Raw genomic sequence first — 20,056 nt, 5'->3', positions numbered from 1 at the left:
AGTCGACTAGTAGTCATTAGTTTAAGCCATTAGTCGACTAGTAGTCGTTAGTTTAAGCCATTAGTCGACTAGTTGTCGCACGTTTATGATATTTAATTACTTAAATAGATTTATTTTGGGGGGCATCAGAAAATGGTTTGAAATCCAGGGCTGAGAAAGAATGTTATAAGTAACATTGCTAACACTGTTCTACATTACAGAGAAATACTAAACCGTAATAACGAGCCTTTAAAATATACATTTTACAGGCGCGCGCACGCACGAAGCGTGCCGCAGCGACACCAGCAAAAGCGGTAATGATTCTGAATGTGTCGGAAAAACCAGCAAGGAGACTGTCTGAACATTTTGTTAATTTATAGAGAGAAATGCACATTACGTTAAACATGCAGTAAACGAGGTACTAATTTAGCTTCCTCACTCCCCACGAACACTTGGATAAGCCTCATAGCACATATTTATCTAGGTTATCTAACATCAGAGCGAGCGGCCATGCTAAGTGGCTAACGTTAGGCTACTTACATGTTTCAAATGATAAGCCATTTTTGAGGTCGATGAATGATAGGTGACCGTTTGCCTGCAGATTTTGCATGTCACCTTCTTGGGGTCATCCTTTACCCTCTCGAAAAGATCCCACACTTTGGATTTCCTGCCCGACATAGTTAATTATCACATGGACCAGCCTTGTAAATGATCAAGTCTGTCCGTCACTGACTGCATGACTTCGCCACTTCCTGTGGAGTTTTTTTTTTTTTTTTTTCTGCGCCCAACCGACCAATCAAAACTTGGTTGACCAAGACTCTTCTCATCGACTAGCATTTAGCCGACTATTAGGGGGCAGCCCTACAAACGTCTATTACAAATTTAAAAACAACACGACAAATTGTGTGCATCTGTAGCTCAGTGTTCAGTTACTATAAAAAATTAGCTGAACACATATATACTTTTGACTTTATCATAATGTATATTGTAGTGTTGTAGTGCACATGCTCTAATATGTTGAGCTGTTGAAACTGGATGACAGTGGCTTGTTTAATATTGCATACATTTAATAATATAATAAAACTAAATAATATAATATGCTCTTTCCGACTGATGCTGCAGACCCCTTTTTTCATGCTAACTGCCGATCTGCCACTCTTTATTTATATGATCCTATTAATAAAAGTGAGAAAAAGCCAAAAAAATAAAAAATAAGAAGAAGAAAATATAAGTATATAACCACTAATTTTCACTAGAGGCAAAAAGCAGCATGACGATGGACACCAGCATTCATCTGAATGTCCACATGAATCTCTGCATGTGATTCTTGGGTGACCCGAGACAGCCTGGGCGGTCGTGTGTCGTCTTGAAGTCCATTACTGTGATGAGGGTTTGGGGGCATTTGGCTGTGATGCTACATTACAGCCCATATGCCAGAGATTCCCACACACAGGCTCTTTCATTCCAAGTCACTTTTTTGAGGATCCTAACAGTTTCCACTCAACGCAGGGGCCCATTCTGGGTTTCCTGGGTTATGTGTGTGAGGGGATTTGGGGTCACGCCTCTCCACTGATTTACGGCATTGCTCTTTGAGTGTGCGAGCAATGCTTTTTCCCTGAGCTAGTGGACAAATGAAACAAATGAAAAGGAACAAGGGTGTTTCTTTAGGATGCAAACAATAGGGACATTTATGTGCTTTAACCTTTTCCATCAACCTCTTCTGAACCCTGGATATGGATTTGACCCCATTCATCAGTTGATATAGACCCGGCCTACATGTTCACTCGATACAGTGAGATTTTGGTGGGTATAACACTTGTAGAGGGAAACCATCCAAAGCAATAACTTGTTTTCTTGCCTGCCTCTACCAAATATCTCTTTTCAACTTTTGCTCACACTGGGTCTCATTGATTAACAGTGGGTACGCATAAAATCTTTGCACAAACATTTTCATGCAGAAATTATGATTCTTCAGTAAGTTAGCACAATTACCAAATTTAGATCAAATTTAAAGCTGACTCCAACCACATTTGAAGTTATTCACATCATATGTTAAAGGTATAGTTCACCCAAAATGATAATTCTCTCATCATTTACTCGCCCTCGTGCCTTTCCAGATGTGTATGACTTTCTTCTTCTGCTGAACACAAACTGAGATTTTATAAGAATATCTCAGCTATGTAGGTCCATACAATGCAATGGTGGCCAGAACTTTAAAGCTCCAAAAAGTGGTTTAATCCATGTTTACAGAAGTGATTTAATAGGTGTGGGTGAGAAACAAATCAATATTTAAGTCCTTTTACAATAAATGTTACTTTCACTTCCACATTCTTCTTTTGTTTTTGGCGATTTGCATTCTTTGTGCATATCACCACCTACTGGAAGGAGGAGAATTTGTAGTAAAAAAGGACTTGAATATTGATCTGTCTCTCACCCACACCTATCATATCGCTTCTGAAAACGTAGATTTAACCACTGGAGTTGATGGACTACTTTTCTGCTGCCTTTATGTGCTTTTTTGAGCTTCAGAGTTCTGGCCACCATTCACTTGCATTGAATGGACCAACAGATCTGACATATTATTCAAAAAATCTTCGTCTGCGTTCAGCAGAACAAAGAAAGTCATATACATATGGGATGGTATGAGGGTGAGTAAATAATAGGAGAAGCTAGTTTTTATAGAAATGAAGGCTATTCCATACTCTATTGATTTGAGAGAATAAAACAAACTGGATGAACCAGGACAAAGAAAGAAGCAGGCGACGCAACTGAACAACAACAAGAAGACAAGTACTCTCTGAGTTTCTAGTCTGAGAAATAGACTCCTCACAGGTCTTAAACGTGTTTCAATGAACAGTGCATGCCAAAAATCAGTTTAATCTATAACAGTGAGGTGAAGACTCTGATGCTGGCCTTTTAGGCAGGCTGTAGAAAAGGCCACATTTGACATTGGCAAAAAAGTAGAATAGACAAAAATAGTTAGAAATGAGTATTATGGAAGGACGAGTTTTAGTTTGAGGTATTTAGCTGTTACTAGAAAAGTTTGAGCAAAGGTCTGTGAAAAGTGAAATACAAACAGAGTACATCTTTTGGAACTATTGCAGTCCAGTCAAAAGCCCTTATATGGCATGCATTTCCTAATTTAGAATCATCTGGATTCATCAACATTAGAATGAAGGTAAGAATAAATTCATGTGCGTTGTGAATCTGGCAGAACTTTTTCTGTGCACATAAGTAACACTTCTATACAGTTAGTTAATGAGACCCACTGTGTCTCGCCATCTGTCTGTTTTTGCCACTTTCTCCCAAAGCTGGTCATGTGGCTAACCACAACATTTCCATACAGTGGCTGATATGTCAGAGAGCAGCAGTCCCTCAAAACCCCACACGCCACTGTTAGTGCTAGGGGAGGCAGGAATGTAGGATCCACCTGTTTTGAATGTTTGAAAGTAGAAGCTTACTGGGTAAACTGTGTGTGGCCTGAGTGTCCACGGGTTAAGTTCCGGGGACAAGAACAGTAAATCTAGGCCTTAATTGGACTGATTCAACTCTTTGACTCACGGCATGACTCACTTCATCAATACAAATGAAAAAAAGGAGGGAAACCTGAAACAACCTCGTTTAACATCCCGCCTGTCTCCTGCCCCTCTTTCTCTTTCGCTCTCTGTGACCTGGTTCAAAACATAAACACACTTACTGCCAAAACCAGCTTGTCAAAACAACTCCAACCAACCCTTCCACACAAAATTTAAGTGGGTCACCCGACCCCCTGCAAAACTCCTACTATATCTTGCGTCCCCCAGCCAGAACCGCCAAAACTTTGGCAATTACGTAAGCGTGTGGTGTGCCTGGGCTGGTAGTGATGGGGTGCCGGGGGAGACTCCAACAATAGAAATGGGTTAGAACCGCTATTATCCTCCTCTCCATCCCTGGCGCACTCTCCAGTGCCCTGGCTATTATCCATGCTGCAGTTTGGGCTCTTTTTCTGCAAACCAAGTGCAATTAATGATCATTAGCTGGTCTGTCTCCCCTCATTCCCATCAAACCCCCTACCACACCACAAGCCCAGCAAACGGGCCAATAGCAATTTGTTGGGAGGTGGTGTAACTGCAGGGAGCAGTTGAGCATGCATTTGGTGTGGTGGCACAGCACAGCGACTATTCTCCTCCCAGCTTGCCCTCTGAACGGAGGGACTCGTTAGTATGGGGGATGACCAGCACTGTGCCACACGCTGGACAGCGGAGCTCTGTCCCAATTGAATAGCTTATAATTTATATATCACCACAACTTGAATTTTAAAAAGCCTCCAAATTCATGATCTTGATAAAAGAATGTGTAATTTGATGTTATCGAAAACTTTTGCGGTTAATTATAAATATTTGAAAATATTTTGTGTGAATTCACCTCAAAAAAATTCAGGTTGTGAAATTCAAGTTTTTATTATTCAAGTAGTGGATTTCAGGTCGTGAAATTCAGGTCTCAGTATTCAGGTTGTTGAATACGGGTTGAGAAATTCAGGTGGCAAAATTCGAGGATGATATCCGGGAATGCAAGGAAGAGCAAACGAATGTTGATGTAATCCATCTCTCTCGGACAATCGCAAAGTGATGGTAACAGCTCAAAAAAGACAAAAACATTTTGAAAACACAAAAAGGTTTACTTTAGGGATACTTATTATAATGTTTCATTAATGTGTTTTGCAGAAAAGATCAACTTAATCAGCAAATTGGATCCTTCACCTAACAGCAAGTTTCATCAAGAACATAATTTAATAATGATATGGGCAAAGGACATTTACCAGTGGAAACTAATAATCAAACTACCTCTTTTTAACTGCAAGTCTGCAAGAAAATAAAAAAATAAATACAATTTTAGTAGTCGATAAATATTAAATAATAAATCTAAAAGATATGTTTCTATACGTCTGTTAAACGGTTGTGAGATCAAAAATAGTTGAACATTTATATAACAATGTGTGTATATATATAGATATAGATATATATAGATAGATATACTATAGATAGATAGATAGATTTCTCCGCCTTCAGAGAACAGCAGAGTGTGTTTTATCATTACATCCAAGGTAATATGAATCAGGTAGATAACTACCTCTTGTTGTTACTGTAAATAAGTGAAATTATACAGACCTATGGCTGACTCAAACAACAGCCATCTTTACCCATTTTGTAAGTGTGTTTTGCATGTCTTGGCTGTTTGATAAAATTATATTTCACTTTCTCTTGCACATTTGTACTAGTGCTGAATAAACATATAGTGAACTTCGAATGTACAACACACATTCTGTACCTAATTGTTTACATTACCAGTCTGGATTGCTTGAGTTAGCATGCTATCTCGCTTTTTAATATTTTTATCAAAATTCTGGATAGTCTAACCTCATATGTATTACATTTGTAGACTACTGATGGTTTGTCAGTGTCTTATTTATTATGTTTATTTTCAAGCAGACCACATTAACTTCATGATAATACAAATCTAAGCTTCATCTATATACTTTACAGAAGTGTTCTGTAATATGTGCATTTGCATTGTACCCCTTACTAAAATCAGACAGCAGTATTCCGTTATAGTTTCTTTTGTCTTGCATGTAATGCATGCGTGAAAGATCAAAATAGAAAACGCGAGTCATTTAATCTTAAGTGTCAGTTTTTTTGTTCCTCACATTTTAAGTATTAATAATCACACACACACACAAAAATAATAGTACAGAGGCCTATAAAGTATTTTTTGTCATTTCCTGTAGCTATTAATCAGGTATTATTATATTAATTTCCTTTATAAGACACTCAATTCATACATATACCAAAAAAATACAAATAATTCACGGTAATGTATGAGCATATTGACCTGTTCATGTGACATCACTGTATGACCATGCTGGGGATCTGAAGATCGTGTTATCTGGTCATGTATGCGTGCACATGAATAATTTTACTTGCCTTTTCAGCATATTCGTTCAATGTGAATTGAGCAAAGAAAAGACATTTTGCACATTATTAAAAATGTAGGCTATATATAGGCTATATACTGTGTATGTATGTATATAATATATATATATATATATATATATATATATATATATATATATATATATATATATATATATATATATATATATATATTAAATTCGGAGGCTTTTTCAAATTCGAGTTCTGATGTTATAAAAATAATGCCATAGAGTTATTATCCCAGAGTGTGCGCGTGCAACTGTATATAGCTTTTTCTTCAACTTCTGCCAATTTTTATGTCCCAGGGATTGGTTTTTATTAAAACAAACAGATTTCAACTTTTTTCTTTTCTTTTTTTATATGAAGGTCTGAAAACTGAATTGGAAACTTTTTACCAGGCCTTCATTTATTTTTGCTACTTTTCAAATGCCTTTTATGCATAGATTTTAATGTTTGAGCCTTGTCCAGACCCAGACTTTCAATATTAAACTATGAATATCCATTATAAATGTACAAATTATTACATGCTATAATATATACATAAAGTAAACTATTTCAATATTTATGTAAAAAAAAAATTCTTTCCATTTTTAACTTGTGGCGTCATTTGTACTACAAAATTTTGTCCCAAATATTTTTTTAAAGTTAGTGTGCTTGTTAAACAAGTTGACAAAAATGTCGGTGAAGAGCATGCTTGAGATGATAACAGTGACAATATGAGACAATGATGTTTTTAGAAAACAAAGAAAATTATATCACTTGTGAACAGATCATTTTTAATGGGCGTCATTTCCAATCAAGCTTTCATTTTTCCAAATTACACAAAAAATGTCTGTTCCACCACAGAATTCTCAGTACTGAATTTGAGATGTGCTGGAAATGACACTTTAGTGGGAATTTTCATGACTTTCAGTTGGACATTGTTCGTAAACAAATAGAAAAACTGTTTAACAAGACTTTACTTTCTAGAAATCCACGTGCTAAAAGTGCCTGAAGTTGAAGAAACATCCATAAATGTGTAGCGCCCGCATTGCTCCAGAGCGTGTCCCTTAAACTTCTCTCCCCACCCCTACCCTCTCTGGCTCATCACACTGGGGCAGTTTTTTTATCCGTTATAGTCGCGGGTTGGCCCTGTGTCCGAGATCATTGTTTTACAGGACAAGCCATAATGAGCAACCACAATGGGCTCAGAACACTTTAGCATCATTGCCTCACCCCCACCCACAAAAACGGTGCACTACACTATCTGACCCCGCTAGAAAAGTACCCGCCAAAATATGCCAACATTGACCATCTATCCTTCCATAACCTCTGAGTGTAACCCACCCCAACATGCGTGTCCTCTGTCATTCTTCTAAGAGACTGAGACAATTAGGTAAAGATTGAAAAATAAAAAGCAGTATTCTCAGAGATCAAAGTATGTAATGGTTTTCTTGCTTTTTTATTTATTTTTTTATTTTTTTATTACTGGCACCTTATTTTTAGCATTATTACTGTTGTTGTTATATTTCTCTTTTTCTAGCCACTGCTTTTGATGTGAGTTTTGATGATTTGAGAATACTGTATTTTGAAATTGATTTAAAAAAAGAGGGCCAAAGCCCTACTGAAAAGGCTTGCATGAATTTTCATACTGGTCCAAGCTGGTTTACACTGATTTAGTGCTGGTCTAGCTGGTGGACCAGCATAGCCATGTTGTTCACCAGCAAAAAAAAATGCTGGTCAACCAGAATGGTCGTTCTAAAGAAGCTGGTTGACTAAGGGGGTCTGGTGACCAGCAATGCAGGGACAGTTCTTCCAAAAATGAAAATTCTCTCGTCATATACTCACTCTCATGCCATCCCAGAACACAAACAAAGATTTTTAGAAGAATATCTCAGCTCTGTTGGTCATCACAATGCAAGTGAATGGTGGCTAGAACTTTGAATCTCCAAAAATAACATAAAAGGCAGCATAAAAGTAATCCATATGATTTCAGTGGTTAAATCCATATCTTCTGAAGCGATATGCTAGGTGTGCGAGAAACAGATCAATATTTAAGTCATTTTTACTATAAATCTCCACTTTTGACCAGCCCCGACCAGTAGGTGGTGCTATGCACGAAGAATGCAAATTGCCAAAAAAAAGAAGAATGTGGAAGTGAAAGTGAAAGTAGAGATTTATAGTAAAAAATAAATCTGTGTCCATTCATCTGAATTTAACCTCTGGAATCGTATAGATTACTTCTATGCTGATTTTGGGTCTGTTCCAAAACCTAGTGAGCGTCCTCCGGAGGCAGCATTTTAAGGCATCATAGGCGCGTTCCCGACGCAAAGACTGTTCCAAAAGGTAGGTATCTTAATTATGCTGTCTCCTAAGATATTTTGTTTTGGCCAAACTCTAAGGTAGCATCGTATGTATCTGTAACAAGTTCTTAGTTCGTGTCAGGAGACAACGAAGCAGGTTGAAGGTCAGACTTTTGATTTTCAGCTTCACACAATCGACGGTAACCGTCGGAACACAATAAGTTATTAACAACGGAAAGCACTCGTGGATGTTCGTGCTTGTAGGTCACTCTCTCTTTCTCTCTGATGCTTCGGCGTGCCTTTTAAGCCTTCCTCCGCTATCACTATAATGAGAAACAGGTGTTAGAAATAATTATACCTTACCGCTCTCCCTCTCCCGCAGACTGACACATGACCACGCCCCCCCCATGCCACAGTATAATTCACCGTGTAGGAGTTCCCAGAATTCACCATGATGAGCTAGGTGGAAAAATAAATCCAAAATGGCGGACGAAGAGAGAGAAATTTAAATGAATGAAAAGTATTGATGAATAACAGTTAAATATGACACAAAACCAACCATTTTACCCAAAATGTGTGTGTACAGTGCAAATTTAGGCTTGTTATAGGACCTCATTGTTTCTTTCGCGTCACCTGTTTTGAAATCAGTTGCAAGTCGAGTGTCCTTTGCGTTGTGCGTGAGGAGCGCTATTTGAAAGCTGTGCAGAGCTGCTGCCTCTGTAGAGTGTTCCAAATCGGTCTCTTATGAGGCATCATTTCAGTAAGGATGCTGCCATAGAAGAGACAGCGAGGCAGCTCATTAAGTTTTGGAACAGACCCTTTATACGATTTTTGGATATTCAAGGTTCTGGTCACCATTGCATTGAATGGACAAACAGAGCTGAGATATTCTTCTAAAAATAATAATTTGTGTACTGCAAAGAAAGTAAGTCAGATATACATCTGTGATAGCATGAAGGTAAATAAATGATGAGAGAATTTTCATTTTTGGGTGAACTATTCCTTTAACAGGGAGAGTAAAATTGAAAAGGTTGATTTTATGTTATCACATATCACATGTTCAGAAATCTCTGAGACTTTTCTTTGGATTTACAGTGAGTTCATGCGCTCCCTCATCAGCAAGATGGATTTCAGATCGCTGGAAATGAAGCTTTGCAAAGCCAAGGTTTGTTTTTAATCAAAATTAATAATATTAAGTGTCATTTCATAAACCAAATTAAAGGGGTAGTTACTCACCCTCTTGTCGTTCCAAACACATATGACTTTCTTATGTGGAACACAAGAGGAGATGTTAGGCAGAGTGTTTGCCTCACTCACCGTTCACTTTTGTTGTATGGAAAAAAATAGCAGTGTCAGTTCTTCAGAATTTCTCCTCTCCTGTTCCACAGAAGAAAGAATGTCATATGGATTTGGAACAACATTAGGTTAAGTAAACAGCAACAACAAAAAAGAGCATCTGTCAAACTCACTAGCATACTGTTCCTGATCATTTTTATATTTTGTCCCACTCTCTCCCTCAAAATCGCTTTTCCTTCTCTCTCTCTCTCTCTCTCTCTCTCTCTCTCTCTCTCTCTCTCTCTCTCTCAATGGGAACTAATTACAGTGAAATAGAGACCATAAAACACTTTAAAGGCCAACTCAAATGCTGGCTTAGTAAAACTATCTGTTTCCGACAAGCACCTTGAATGTTCATTGAGATGGAGAGTAAAGTAAAAAAGAGAAACGGGGTTTTCTCTCATTTCCCCTTCAGCCTTCCCCCTCTCTCGTATTCATGGATTACAAGGCAGTAATCTCATTAAAGTGGCCTGCAGTATACATCCAGTGCAGCATGCTCTGTAATCAGGCAAAGACATACTGCTCATCTCGGATAAAGCAGAGGTATAAGGTGGCCATTCAGTAGCGAGAACCGACCAGACCCATTGAACAGGGGGGCTGGCCCATTAAAAGTGTGGAGACTTAAAAAGTTGATGGCAGAGGCTGGGGAAACTAAGCCCCTGCCTGGTCTTGGGGTTAGGTGAAGAGGGGAGGCTAATTACAGAGTGAGCTGGAGTTGAATTGTTATTGAGGGAGAGGAGAGAGGAGTAGGCTATTTGCCAGGGGATTACAGGACACACACACACACATATACCTCAGATGCTTTTAACTGTGCAAACAGGTGCGCTCACAGAAGAGTAGGAAAAGGCTGCTGTAACTCGAGCCTCGTTAGGCACACGTGTGAACGGAGCACACGCATTCAGGCGCACACACATAAACACACAGGTTAAACCAACATCAATTGCTCTGGTGGTCAATTGCAGTGGGCTCTGCTGCTGTGTACTTTAATGAAGGATGCTTTGGTGTCTCTGCTAACAAGTATGTAGTAATGTAAATGTACTGTAGTGCTGGTTGCAAACTTAACTGTGTCATTTCTGCGGCAGTGTGTAATCAAACAGAATTGCGAAAATAATCAGTATTTTCAAATAGATCCCAAAACCACCCCTCATCTTCCATTGGTCAAACAAAAAAATAGTACCGCCCCAAACTCGCACTATTTGTCAAGCCAATATAGGTGTGTTGGGCTGGACGTCCGCTCATACAAACAGAGGAATGTTTTGATGACACCACAGAGCCAAAGTGTTACACTTATATGTGAAATCGGCCTACAAATGACTGACTTATAGTTAGTTGACTCTGCATATTAAGCTGGAATACGAGAGAGAATTTTAGCATAAAAAAAATATATACACATTAGTTTTAAGAATCTGCCATTGAAAAACACTTAATGATTTATCAATAATCTGAATATAGGCACACCAACACTCTGAGAACTACCAAAAATCAGCTTATTCAAAAAATCCTACAATGCAAGAAACACGCATTTACATTATATATGAAATAATCGGGTTATTCTCTGGGTTAGTCTTGCCATAGACCCTTTCAAGGCAAGTCAGTCCACTCGGCGGCCATCTTTGGAATGTTCTCGAGCAGGATGGCAGCTTTTTTTTTTCTATGTAAATAACCGGCATTCAAGTGCAGCTCCTATCTACTTGAATGGGGAAGGTCTGAAATCTCCAAAACGATTGGTCAAGATAAAGATCAAAGAACATATTTCATATCAGCAGTAAAATCTGACAACAATTGTTTCATAAATTGTGCTTCTTTGCCTCAGATTATGAATAAAAACCTGCTATTTTCCCATCTTGTCTAGCTAATGCACATGTGCATTCTCAAGATAGTTGACATGCAATTTCTGTATCTTAAAGGTGATTGGCTCTTTTACCTGTAAGGCAGGACTTCCTTTTTTATATATCCGTTGGCCGTACCAATTTCTCCCATTCATTTTAATAGATGTGGTCCTTCTCTGCTAAATAGTCTCTGGTCTTATGCACAACACTTGCGCACATTGAATAAGCCATTAAGAACATTGGTAAAGGTGTTTACATGCAACACAAAATTGGCTTAGAGAGCAAAAATCTACCGCTTTTTGCTTAAATCATTTATGAACACTATAAAGGAACACTGTTTAAGGCATTTACATGACCTTACAAGTGTTGTAGGCTTATTAAGCACAATCGGTGTAAGATTGTGCATGTAACCGCATTCAGTGTCTATGGTGGTTAGGCACATTTTAAGCATCATGTCATCCAAAATATTAATCTTGAAATCTTGAGACAAATCGCTGGTAGTTTGGTTTACATCATTATGCATTTCAAACATAATTGTCACAAAGATTGGGCATTAAATAAACATTACACATTTCATGTTTGGGACCAACATGAGTCTGAATGTTTGTTCTGCAGCAGTTGTTCCTGTTCTTGCTGGAGGCCCAGGCAGGAGGCGCTGTGGCGCATCAGGGCTATATAGAGGCAGAGCAGCTCCTAGTGGAGCTCAAAGCGGGGGGCATCAGGCCGGAGCACGAGGAGTCGGTGAGACGGGAGCTCCGCAACCTTCGCTCTCTAGACCTTCTTGACTTCCTCGCTCACTTGCCTCTCTTCATTCTCATCCACAACTCAGTTATCGCCAACCCCTTTGACGACTCAAGCAACCTGTGACGGCATCATCAAGAATTATTTCCACAGGTGATCAGGTGATATTAACTCCTGTGCAGCAACATCAAGGGCTAAACGGAATGACCAAGCTTAATAAAAATCTAATTTTAAATCACTGTCTTAAAATGATACTTTTTTTAAAGTGTTCTTTTAGTATCCTTGTCCAATACCACACAACTATGGCAGGACGCCTAAGCATTCAATACAGTACAGGCGTCCACCTCAAGCATCTCACCAATAAAATATGGGACAACAGGTGTCCTGTTCAGGATGTCTTCATTTCGGCCAAAAATAATGTCTGTCAAAATGACAAAACATGAGAGCAGATTACTACAAGCTCACCCTACTTTATAAAAAATAGTGGTGAGATTTCATTCACAGCACAATGTTGCAGCAGTTGCCTGAGCAGTCACAGCCAAACATCAGTAGAGTGGAGAGGAGTGCTGTCTGTGGTACTGAAATACTGTTTGTTCTGCACTCTCCAGGACTTCACTTAAGCTGCTCATTTTTTCAAGCAGGCTAGAGCAGTGGTTCCCAATTGGTGGGTTGCAGCTTTGCAAGAGTGGTTGTGGAAAGCAGGGGGAAACAATGCTAAATGCAAATAATTAAATACAAGTAACCATATAATTGTGCATGGTTAGGATGGCAAAATAAATGGGTTTACCAATTTTTAAAGAGAGAACAAAATGCTTCACTTTTGTTGTTGACGTCAAAGGTTGCATATCCAATCAAATTTTATGGTAGTCTAACATCAAACCAGGACCTTGTGAGATATTTAATTGCAAGCTGTATGGTAAACAAACATCCTACCATAACTGAAGATAATTACCCTCTGAATCCCACAAAACTCGGCAGGACTCAGTAGGGGAAAGGGGACGGAAAGCTTTGACAAGCATAGAAAGCACTGTCACATTCAGACATTACAAAATAAGAAAGAGGAGCGAGGGGGGAAAAAATTTAAAAGGATCGAGGTAGAGAGAAAAACAGAGACCAACCGGTTTCATTTAGCCTAAAGAAATGGCTACAGCCCTTAGCTAAGAGATTGGACTGTCATGAAAAGCTCTCTGGGCACTTATGAGGAAGTGAGTGCAGTCTAACAAGCTGCATCTTTGGCATTTACAAAGTCTGTTGAAGAAGTTGAGAGGCAGGGATGGCAGCACTTTCAAAAAGAATGAAAAGGAGGCTGAAGAGGAGTGATAACAAGAAGTCCCCATGAATTTCAACAGAGTGCACATCAGAGGGGCCCAGATCACTAATCAGTGTGGGTTACAGGCTCCTGCTCCTACTTTATTTAGGCATGGAATAATGAGCAGGCAACATTCTGCCACAAAGGGATGGACACGCGGACAGGCAACATGGCAACATGGGTTGCACACACAACTACGCACAGGAAGACTTGCACTGTAAAGCCAACTGCATTGCTCGCTGCCGTTCCCTTGGACATTGTTCAGATTGTGCATGAAAGGAGCATAGTTTAAGAGAATTTGAATTTTGTATTTTCAGGTTTGACAACCCAAAGCACACAACAAATAAATGTGCAAAGTTCAAATGGATCATGTGTTAAAATATCCATTGTTGCCCATGTTCATTAGTGAAAACCCCATATAAACGTAGAAGTTTTCAGTATCTTTGTTAAGCCAACAACCTTAAAAAAAAAACGACTTCTACAATGTCACTTGATTAAACAACAACAAATTGGCCCAGCAAGATCCTTGACCAAACTTATTAAAGGGAACCCACATGCATGGGAAACCCATCTGTGAACATGTGATTTAAGATTTTGTGAGGTAATCTTTCATAATCAAGTGGAAAATTAGCTTTATCCACCTCAGGCTTGAATGAAGCCAGAGGCTCTGAATCAGTGATTCTTCTAGGCTTTATATCCAAGGCAAAACCAAGCATCGCCTCTCTTTCCAAAATTAATTTCACACCAGATAAATCTGAAGCTCTAGCTATTGAAATGTAACTGACAAATGAGTACAAGTCATTGCAATAAGACGCTGCTTGGTCAAGTGCGCGCCAACGTCTGATGGATAAGCGCCAAAAATGTATTTCTCAAGCTAGTCGACAGTCCAAACCCTTCCAATTTGGATGGTAGTTTAACACGTCATAGAAGTTGGTTACCTGGTCGTTCTTGTTTAACATCATAACCACCTAAACGTTTTAGCTCACAATGACAGTATTCTCGCCAACCAAGTAAAAGAAACACTTTTGTCAATTGATACGCTGAGCTACACTTTCGTCTTGCTCTGAACAATGCCCGCGTGCTACTTTCTGAGACTTTTTTGTTCTTCGTAAACACCTGCCTCTTGTGTAGAGCAGCACTCGCTTCCAGACGGACGCTGTGTTTTTAAAGGGGCAGTTGTTGAGTGCGTGTCGCGCGCCGCTGTCAGAAAGGCACACGCGCCTTCAGCCGACTCAACTCGAGCGCCGCACACGCACAGAGTCATTCAATTCATTACAGCAGGCACGCGCCCGCCCCGCGCGCGCGCACACACAAACTCCTGTCTACCTGTCAAACCACATTACAAAGTAGTTTTTACCAAACAGGTTTGCATTTAGAGGCATTAGGATAAATGATGAAAAGGGAAAAATCCAGTTCCATCTAATTTGGAGAAGTTGGAGCTAACAATTATTCATGCATAATAATAATAATAATTATTATTATTATTATTATTAATTTTTAAATTAATTAATTATTATTAATAATATTAATAAATATTATTATTATTATTATAAATGTGTAGAACGGAACCAATGTAACCACTTTGAGTTTCACAAGGTGGCTTATGCATATAATTGTCACTTTAATAAATTTATATTTTCGCCCTTTTCCCTGGTTTTGACAATATGAATGGTCGTTCAGTAACAAAGTTCTGATTGAGCTAAATCTAGAAAGAAAATAAATATTACGATTTCACACTCTTTTTGTGAATGATTTTGTCCTCTCTCTCTCTCTCTCTCTCTCTCTCTCTCTCTCTCTCTCTCTGATAGAGTGGGGAAGCGTTTTTCTAAACAAGAATATGCTTCTTTTCCAAATGTGATGTGTTCACTAAACTGCGATTCATTATAAGCGCAGACTATGAATCTGTCCAGTATGCTGGTCACGTCTCCTCCTGCCTGACAACAGGCAGACTGCCGAGGGTGAGCAGGCTTATCAGTTTTGTTCATAAAAAAGAAATTGTCATACAAAACTAAAAGCTTGGCTGTTATAGATTTGCTTTCAGTAGCCTATAATCAGCAAGGTAATAATATATCCGACACAAACCAAACTCGAGACAACAGAAATATTTTAGAAACTTTTATTATGAGACTGAAGTATAGAAAATATGGAGATAAGGCATTTTTTCCTATTTTCTGAGATATGCAAACCCCAGCATTGTAAAGGCAAAATTGAAAAGGCAGTATGGAGACACAAAACACCGCCGTTGTGCTCCGTTTGGACAATAGCTGCATAACTTTGATCACGATGAACTCTGAGTCATATTACAAATGCAATTATTATTCCTATTAAATAAGACACGTTGGTGTTGCAGTTTAAACTCTTGAGTATTACACACTTGTCTAAAACCTCCACAACCGTAAAGGGAATTGCTGCCATGCATCTGAGACTATAAGTCTGAACAAGCGAGAGGTAATGAGCATTTACGGCAGGCTATAGGTCAGAAATATATACATTATTAAAATGCTTGTGTACAAAACATCTATAAATATCTTACATACAAAAATAGCTTAATATGTTTAAAAAACAACAACATGTTTTTATACAAATAGAACTTCATATAATAAAATTCGCCACGTTGGAAGCATATTAGAGTTACATGTGTGAGGGGTCTATTCGAACAGGGCAAACCTTCTTTGATTAGCCATAGGTAAAGAACAGCACTTATTGTTGTTGTATATATGCCACAGTGTCGTGGACCGTCTTTTTAAAAATAGATTTCTTGGGCGAACGCGCTGGAAAGACTGGACGTCCCACGATGCCAGGGATGCCGTCTTCCCTTTAAGTCCTTTGGCTCTTTGTCTGCACTCGGGGCCGGTGGCTGTCGGTTTGCCGGTTTATATGGGCCATCTCTGGGTGTGGATTCGAGACTGTCCGAACAGGATTGCAGCGCAAACGCAGTGCTTTGTGTTCTTGGAGGACGGGGTCATCCGAGTGCCTCCCAATCGAGTGCTGCGATTTTTAAGTTTCCTGTAAAGAGAATAAGCAATAAAGATCAGATTATTGCACATGCATGAATAATAATCATAACAATAATGACGATATGCGCACGGCAATGAAGACGCACCTTTAACTGATGTTCAAAACCAGTTGGTGAAGTCCAAGAGCTCTTGTTCTTCTGGACTCAGTGGGTCGTAGGAACCCTCGTCCGAGGAGTAAGAGGACACTGGCGAACCAGCCATAGAGTTCATGTCATTAGAGTAGTTCTGGGAGATGGTGGGTGACAGGACGCCCGACTGGAACGCCGCGCTCACCGCGTCATGCTCATCCAGGAGCTGCTGGAGCGCACGGATGTACTCCACGGCCGAGCGCAGCGTTTCCACTTTGCTCATCTTCTTGTTCGCGGCGCCGTTGGGAACGTGTTCGCGCAGAGTGGCAAAGCCGTTGTTCACCAGTTTCACCCGGTTGCGTTCTCGCTCGTTGCGCCGGGCCACTGCGTGCGGCTGCTGCTGGGGCAAGCTGTACCCGAAGCCCGCGAAGTTAAGCCTCCTCTTGCACCGGAGCAGCTCCGGAGAGGACGAGCGCTGCCTCTTCGCCTGCTTGGACGCGGACTTGTTGCTGCACTGGCTGTCGGTTGGACTCAGCTGGATGCTCTGGGAAGCAGCAGCGAAAAAGCAGGCAGGTGGCATGAACTGCTGCTGGTTAACGCTTATCTCCATCTTGGCAGTGATGTCCATTTCCCGAGAAAGGAACTCGGAAAAGTGCACGATTCCACACACAAAAAGTTTTCTTTGGACTGTTCAGTGGCCGTGCTTCTTGCTCGTGGCGTTCACGTGTGGCTTTAAGCGCTCGCTCCTGCCGTTTTGAATGGGGAGTGGTGCTCTGGACTCCAGCCTCTGAGTTGGGAGATGGAAACAGCGCGGCCTTTTCAATACAGCGGCTCCTCCGACCACGCCCCCTCTCGCCTGCTGCATTCACCTCGCGCTGAGATGCGGTTGCGTTGCGTACGCCGGGCGCGTGCCGCTCCTGCCGCCGAGTAAACCACCTCTCGTAAAGAATGACTAGAGGTGTTTTTCGGTTATGACAAGTGTTTTTTTCGAGAACAAAACACACACACTCTAGGCCACAATGCAGGCCTCCCGTAAAATGTAACCATGGCACATTTCAATAAGTCTCGCGGGCACTTTCAAAACAAGTCTTTCAAACAAGTCATTCAATTTGAGCAGATTAGTTATTTAAAAACACGGAAAATACATAAGAAATAACATAGAAAGGATGTTAACGGCGACATTGAACCCTATTTGAATCTAAAAAGCCAACATGATATGATCACATTGATCAGACTTTATGATAATGTACATTTCAACATTGCAATGAATATCAATTATCACAATTTAAATCGTGCAATTTTTATATTAAGTCTCTTCGATATAGATAATCTTCGACGTATATAGGCTATCTATAACTATATATAGCCTATAGTACTGTAGCCTATATATACACATTATAGATAGATAGATAGATAGATAGATAGATAGATAGATAGATAGATAGATGGCCTATTATATATAGCCTTCTGTTCTTAACATAACTTATATATAGCCTACATACAGCCTACTTAACAACCTGCTTGTTCTGCAAAACTGTTGAACAACAGAGGGGAATAAACCCATTACATGCAGCCCTTTGCTTTGATTGTACTCTACACAGGTGCATAGTTGAGTCCTGAATTCACTCGGTATAGCAGTGAAACACTTGTCACTCTGGTGGCACAAAGACGGCTGTTTTTGAGTGTAATAACTGCTGTCTGGCGTCAGTTATATTGTTAACACGTTACAGCCATATAATATTGCTCCATCTAAGGAATCTTTGTCCTGCCAAGACGAATTCGGGCTCTCATTATTGGAAATCATCACAGTTGGAGAGGCGGAACGGATGGGATGGGTTATATTGTGGGCGCGCCGCGCGCTTTTGCGCGTGATTCGTTACACTGTATTCACTCTGTGTTCTTACAGTAGACGTGACACAGTATCTCTCTCGATTAATTTAGTGTCTTTCATAGAGGATGATAATGGAACAGTGCATTCGCGACGGGCAAACACCAACCAAGTTTGTTTGAAAGACTTTGCCTGCACCATGCAGTTTTGTGTGTGTGCGATGCATGTGGAGTGGGGAGGGGGCAATAAATTGTGTAATTTCTCTTAGTTGGCTGAGGCATTCAAGATCAGGCCAGCATTCAAGCTCCCAGCCCCCTCCAACTTTCTTTTCTCTCCCTCTCTCTTTTTCCCTTCTCCCTTTTTTTTTTTTTTTTTTTTTTTCTAGCGCAACAAGGGCGTTTCGAAAAGAAGCGTGGGTTCTATTCACTCGGGCTGGGACTCTCTGAAACATATCCACCGTGCTCTGTCGGTGCATTTGCAGCGTCCAATTAGTGTTTTGTAAGCCCTTCTTTCTTTCATGATACTCTAGTCTCGGGGAAGGTTCCAGTCATTCTCGAGTGTAATAATGACATCTGGGCGTCCGAACTTTTATTGAAACACCTCTGTCTGTCTTACAACTGGAGTGCAAAATAATAAGGCAAATAAACTTAGTCAAAGCCGTTCGTTTTCTTTTATAAGAACGACTTTGATGTACTGGATTATATTTTAATTTGTTAGCTGTTAAAACTACATTGTAAAATTGGTGTGTGTGTGATCAAGGCTGATGATTCAATTACTTTTAATTGGTGTAATTTTGGAACAGGTGTGTAGAGTTTATGCTATTTTAGAAAGCCTGATTTTGAACTTTTGTGGATGAGAGCGTGTTGACCCAGACAAGAGGGTGGTAGCCTACTTTTATCTTCATATTAGGCTACATATATTTGTGAACAAGCCAAACACTGATGCACTTGTGCACTTTCTTCACGACCCCACAATGAATAGGCCTACATTGCTACTTTTCACGTGCTACATTTTACTTTAATTAATAGGCAGTGTTGGGTGTAATCCCATTACAAATTAATTGGTTGCTGTAATCTTGTTACTTTTTAGTCAAAATAGTATATAAAACATTGCATTTTAATTTCTTGTAATCAGATTACCGATTACTGATTACTGACTCAATTGATTTAATTCTAAGTACATTACTAGGGTTACACATTTCTAAAATGATTTTATTTATGACTGAATGTGTAACAATGAATAAGAAGGAAGTTACACTCAAAAAATAATTTAAAGACTGATGCATTTCAATTTTATTACAAAATTCCATCAAATTGAATAGAGTAATAAAATAAAAAAACTAAATATTTTACATTTTGTTAATTTAATTATGTTAAACATTGCACAGTTTAATTTGATGGAATTTTTTATGAAACTGAAATGCGTAAGTCTTAAAAGTTCTAAAATAAAAAGAAAAGAAAAAAAATCTTAATTTTGCTGTCTTAATTGTGCTGAATTTGTTGAGCAGAAAAGTGTTTTAGATTGTAACTTAAAAGTAATTAGTAATGTAAAATAATCTGATACAATTTTAGAAAATTAATTATTAATTTGTATTGGATTACTTTTTTGATACCAAACACTTCATATTAGCTGATATTAATAAATATTACAAGCAGCGATACAACATAATTTCACATGAACTACATTTATACAGTTTTGT

The 20,056-nt window shown here is 39.3% G+C and overlaps 2 protein-coding genes across 2 annotated transcripts in view; one reads left to right on the top strand and one right to left on the bottom strand.

Moving 5' to 3' along the window:
- The window catches only part of LOC127436607 (uncharacterized), an 87,125-nt gene extending 73,910 nt beyond the window's left edge, over positions 1 to 13,215 (top strand). Inside the window, exons 17-18 of the mRNA XM_051690861.1 lie at positions 9,326 to 9,395; positions 12,010 to 13,215. Coding sequence (XP_051546821.1) covers positions 9,326 to 9,395; positions 12,010 to 12,261 — 322 coding nt within the window. The 3' untranslated portion in view covers positions 12,262 to 13,215. The remainder of the gene's footprint in view (positions 1 to 9,325; positions 9,396 to 12,009) is intronic.
- Positions 13,216 to 15,574: 2,359 nt separating this feature from the next.
- Positions 15,575 to 17,302, bottom strand: LOC127436733 (achaete-scute homolog 1a). The gene is made up of 2 exons (XM_051691054.1): positions 16,548 to 17,302; positions 15,575 to 16,450 (listed from the first exon to the last, which is right to left on the bottom strand). The coding sequence occupies exon 1, from the start codon at positions 17,155 to 17,157 to the stop codon at positions 16,561 to 16,563; it is 597 nt and encodes a 198-aa protein (XP_051547014.1). The 5' UTR covers positions 17,158 to 17,302; the 3' UTR covers positions 15,575 to 16,450; positions 16,548 to 16,560.
- Positions 17,303 to 20,056: the final 2,754 nt, after the last annotated feature.

This window comes from Myxocyprinus asiaticus, chromosome 47 (assembly GCF_019703515.2).
Source record: "Myxocyprinus asiaticus isolate MX2 ecotype Aquarium Trade chromosome 47, UBuf_Myxa_2, whole genome shotgun sequence".
Classification (NCBI taxonomy): Eukaryota; Metazoa; Chordata; class Actinopteri; order Cypriniformes; family Catostomidae; genus Myxocyprinus; species Myxocyprinus asiaticus.
This window is presented reverse-complemented; position numbering and strand designations above follow the sequence as displayed.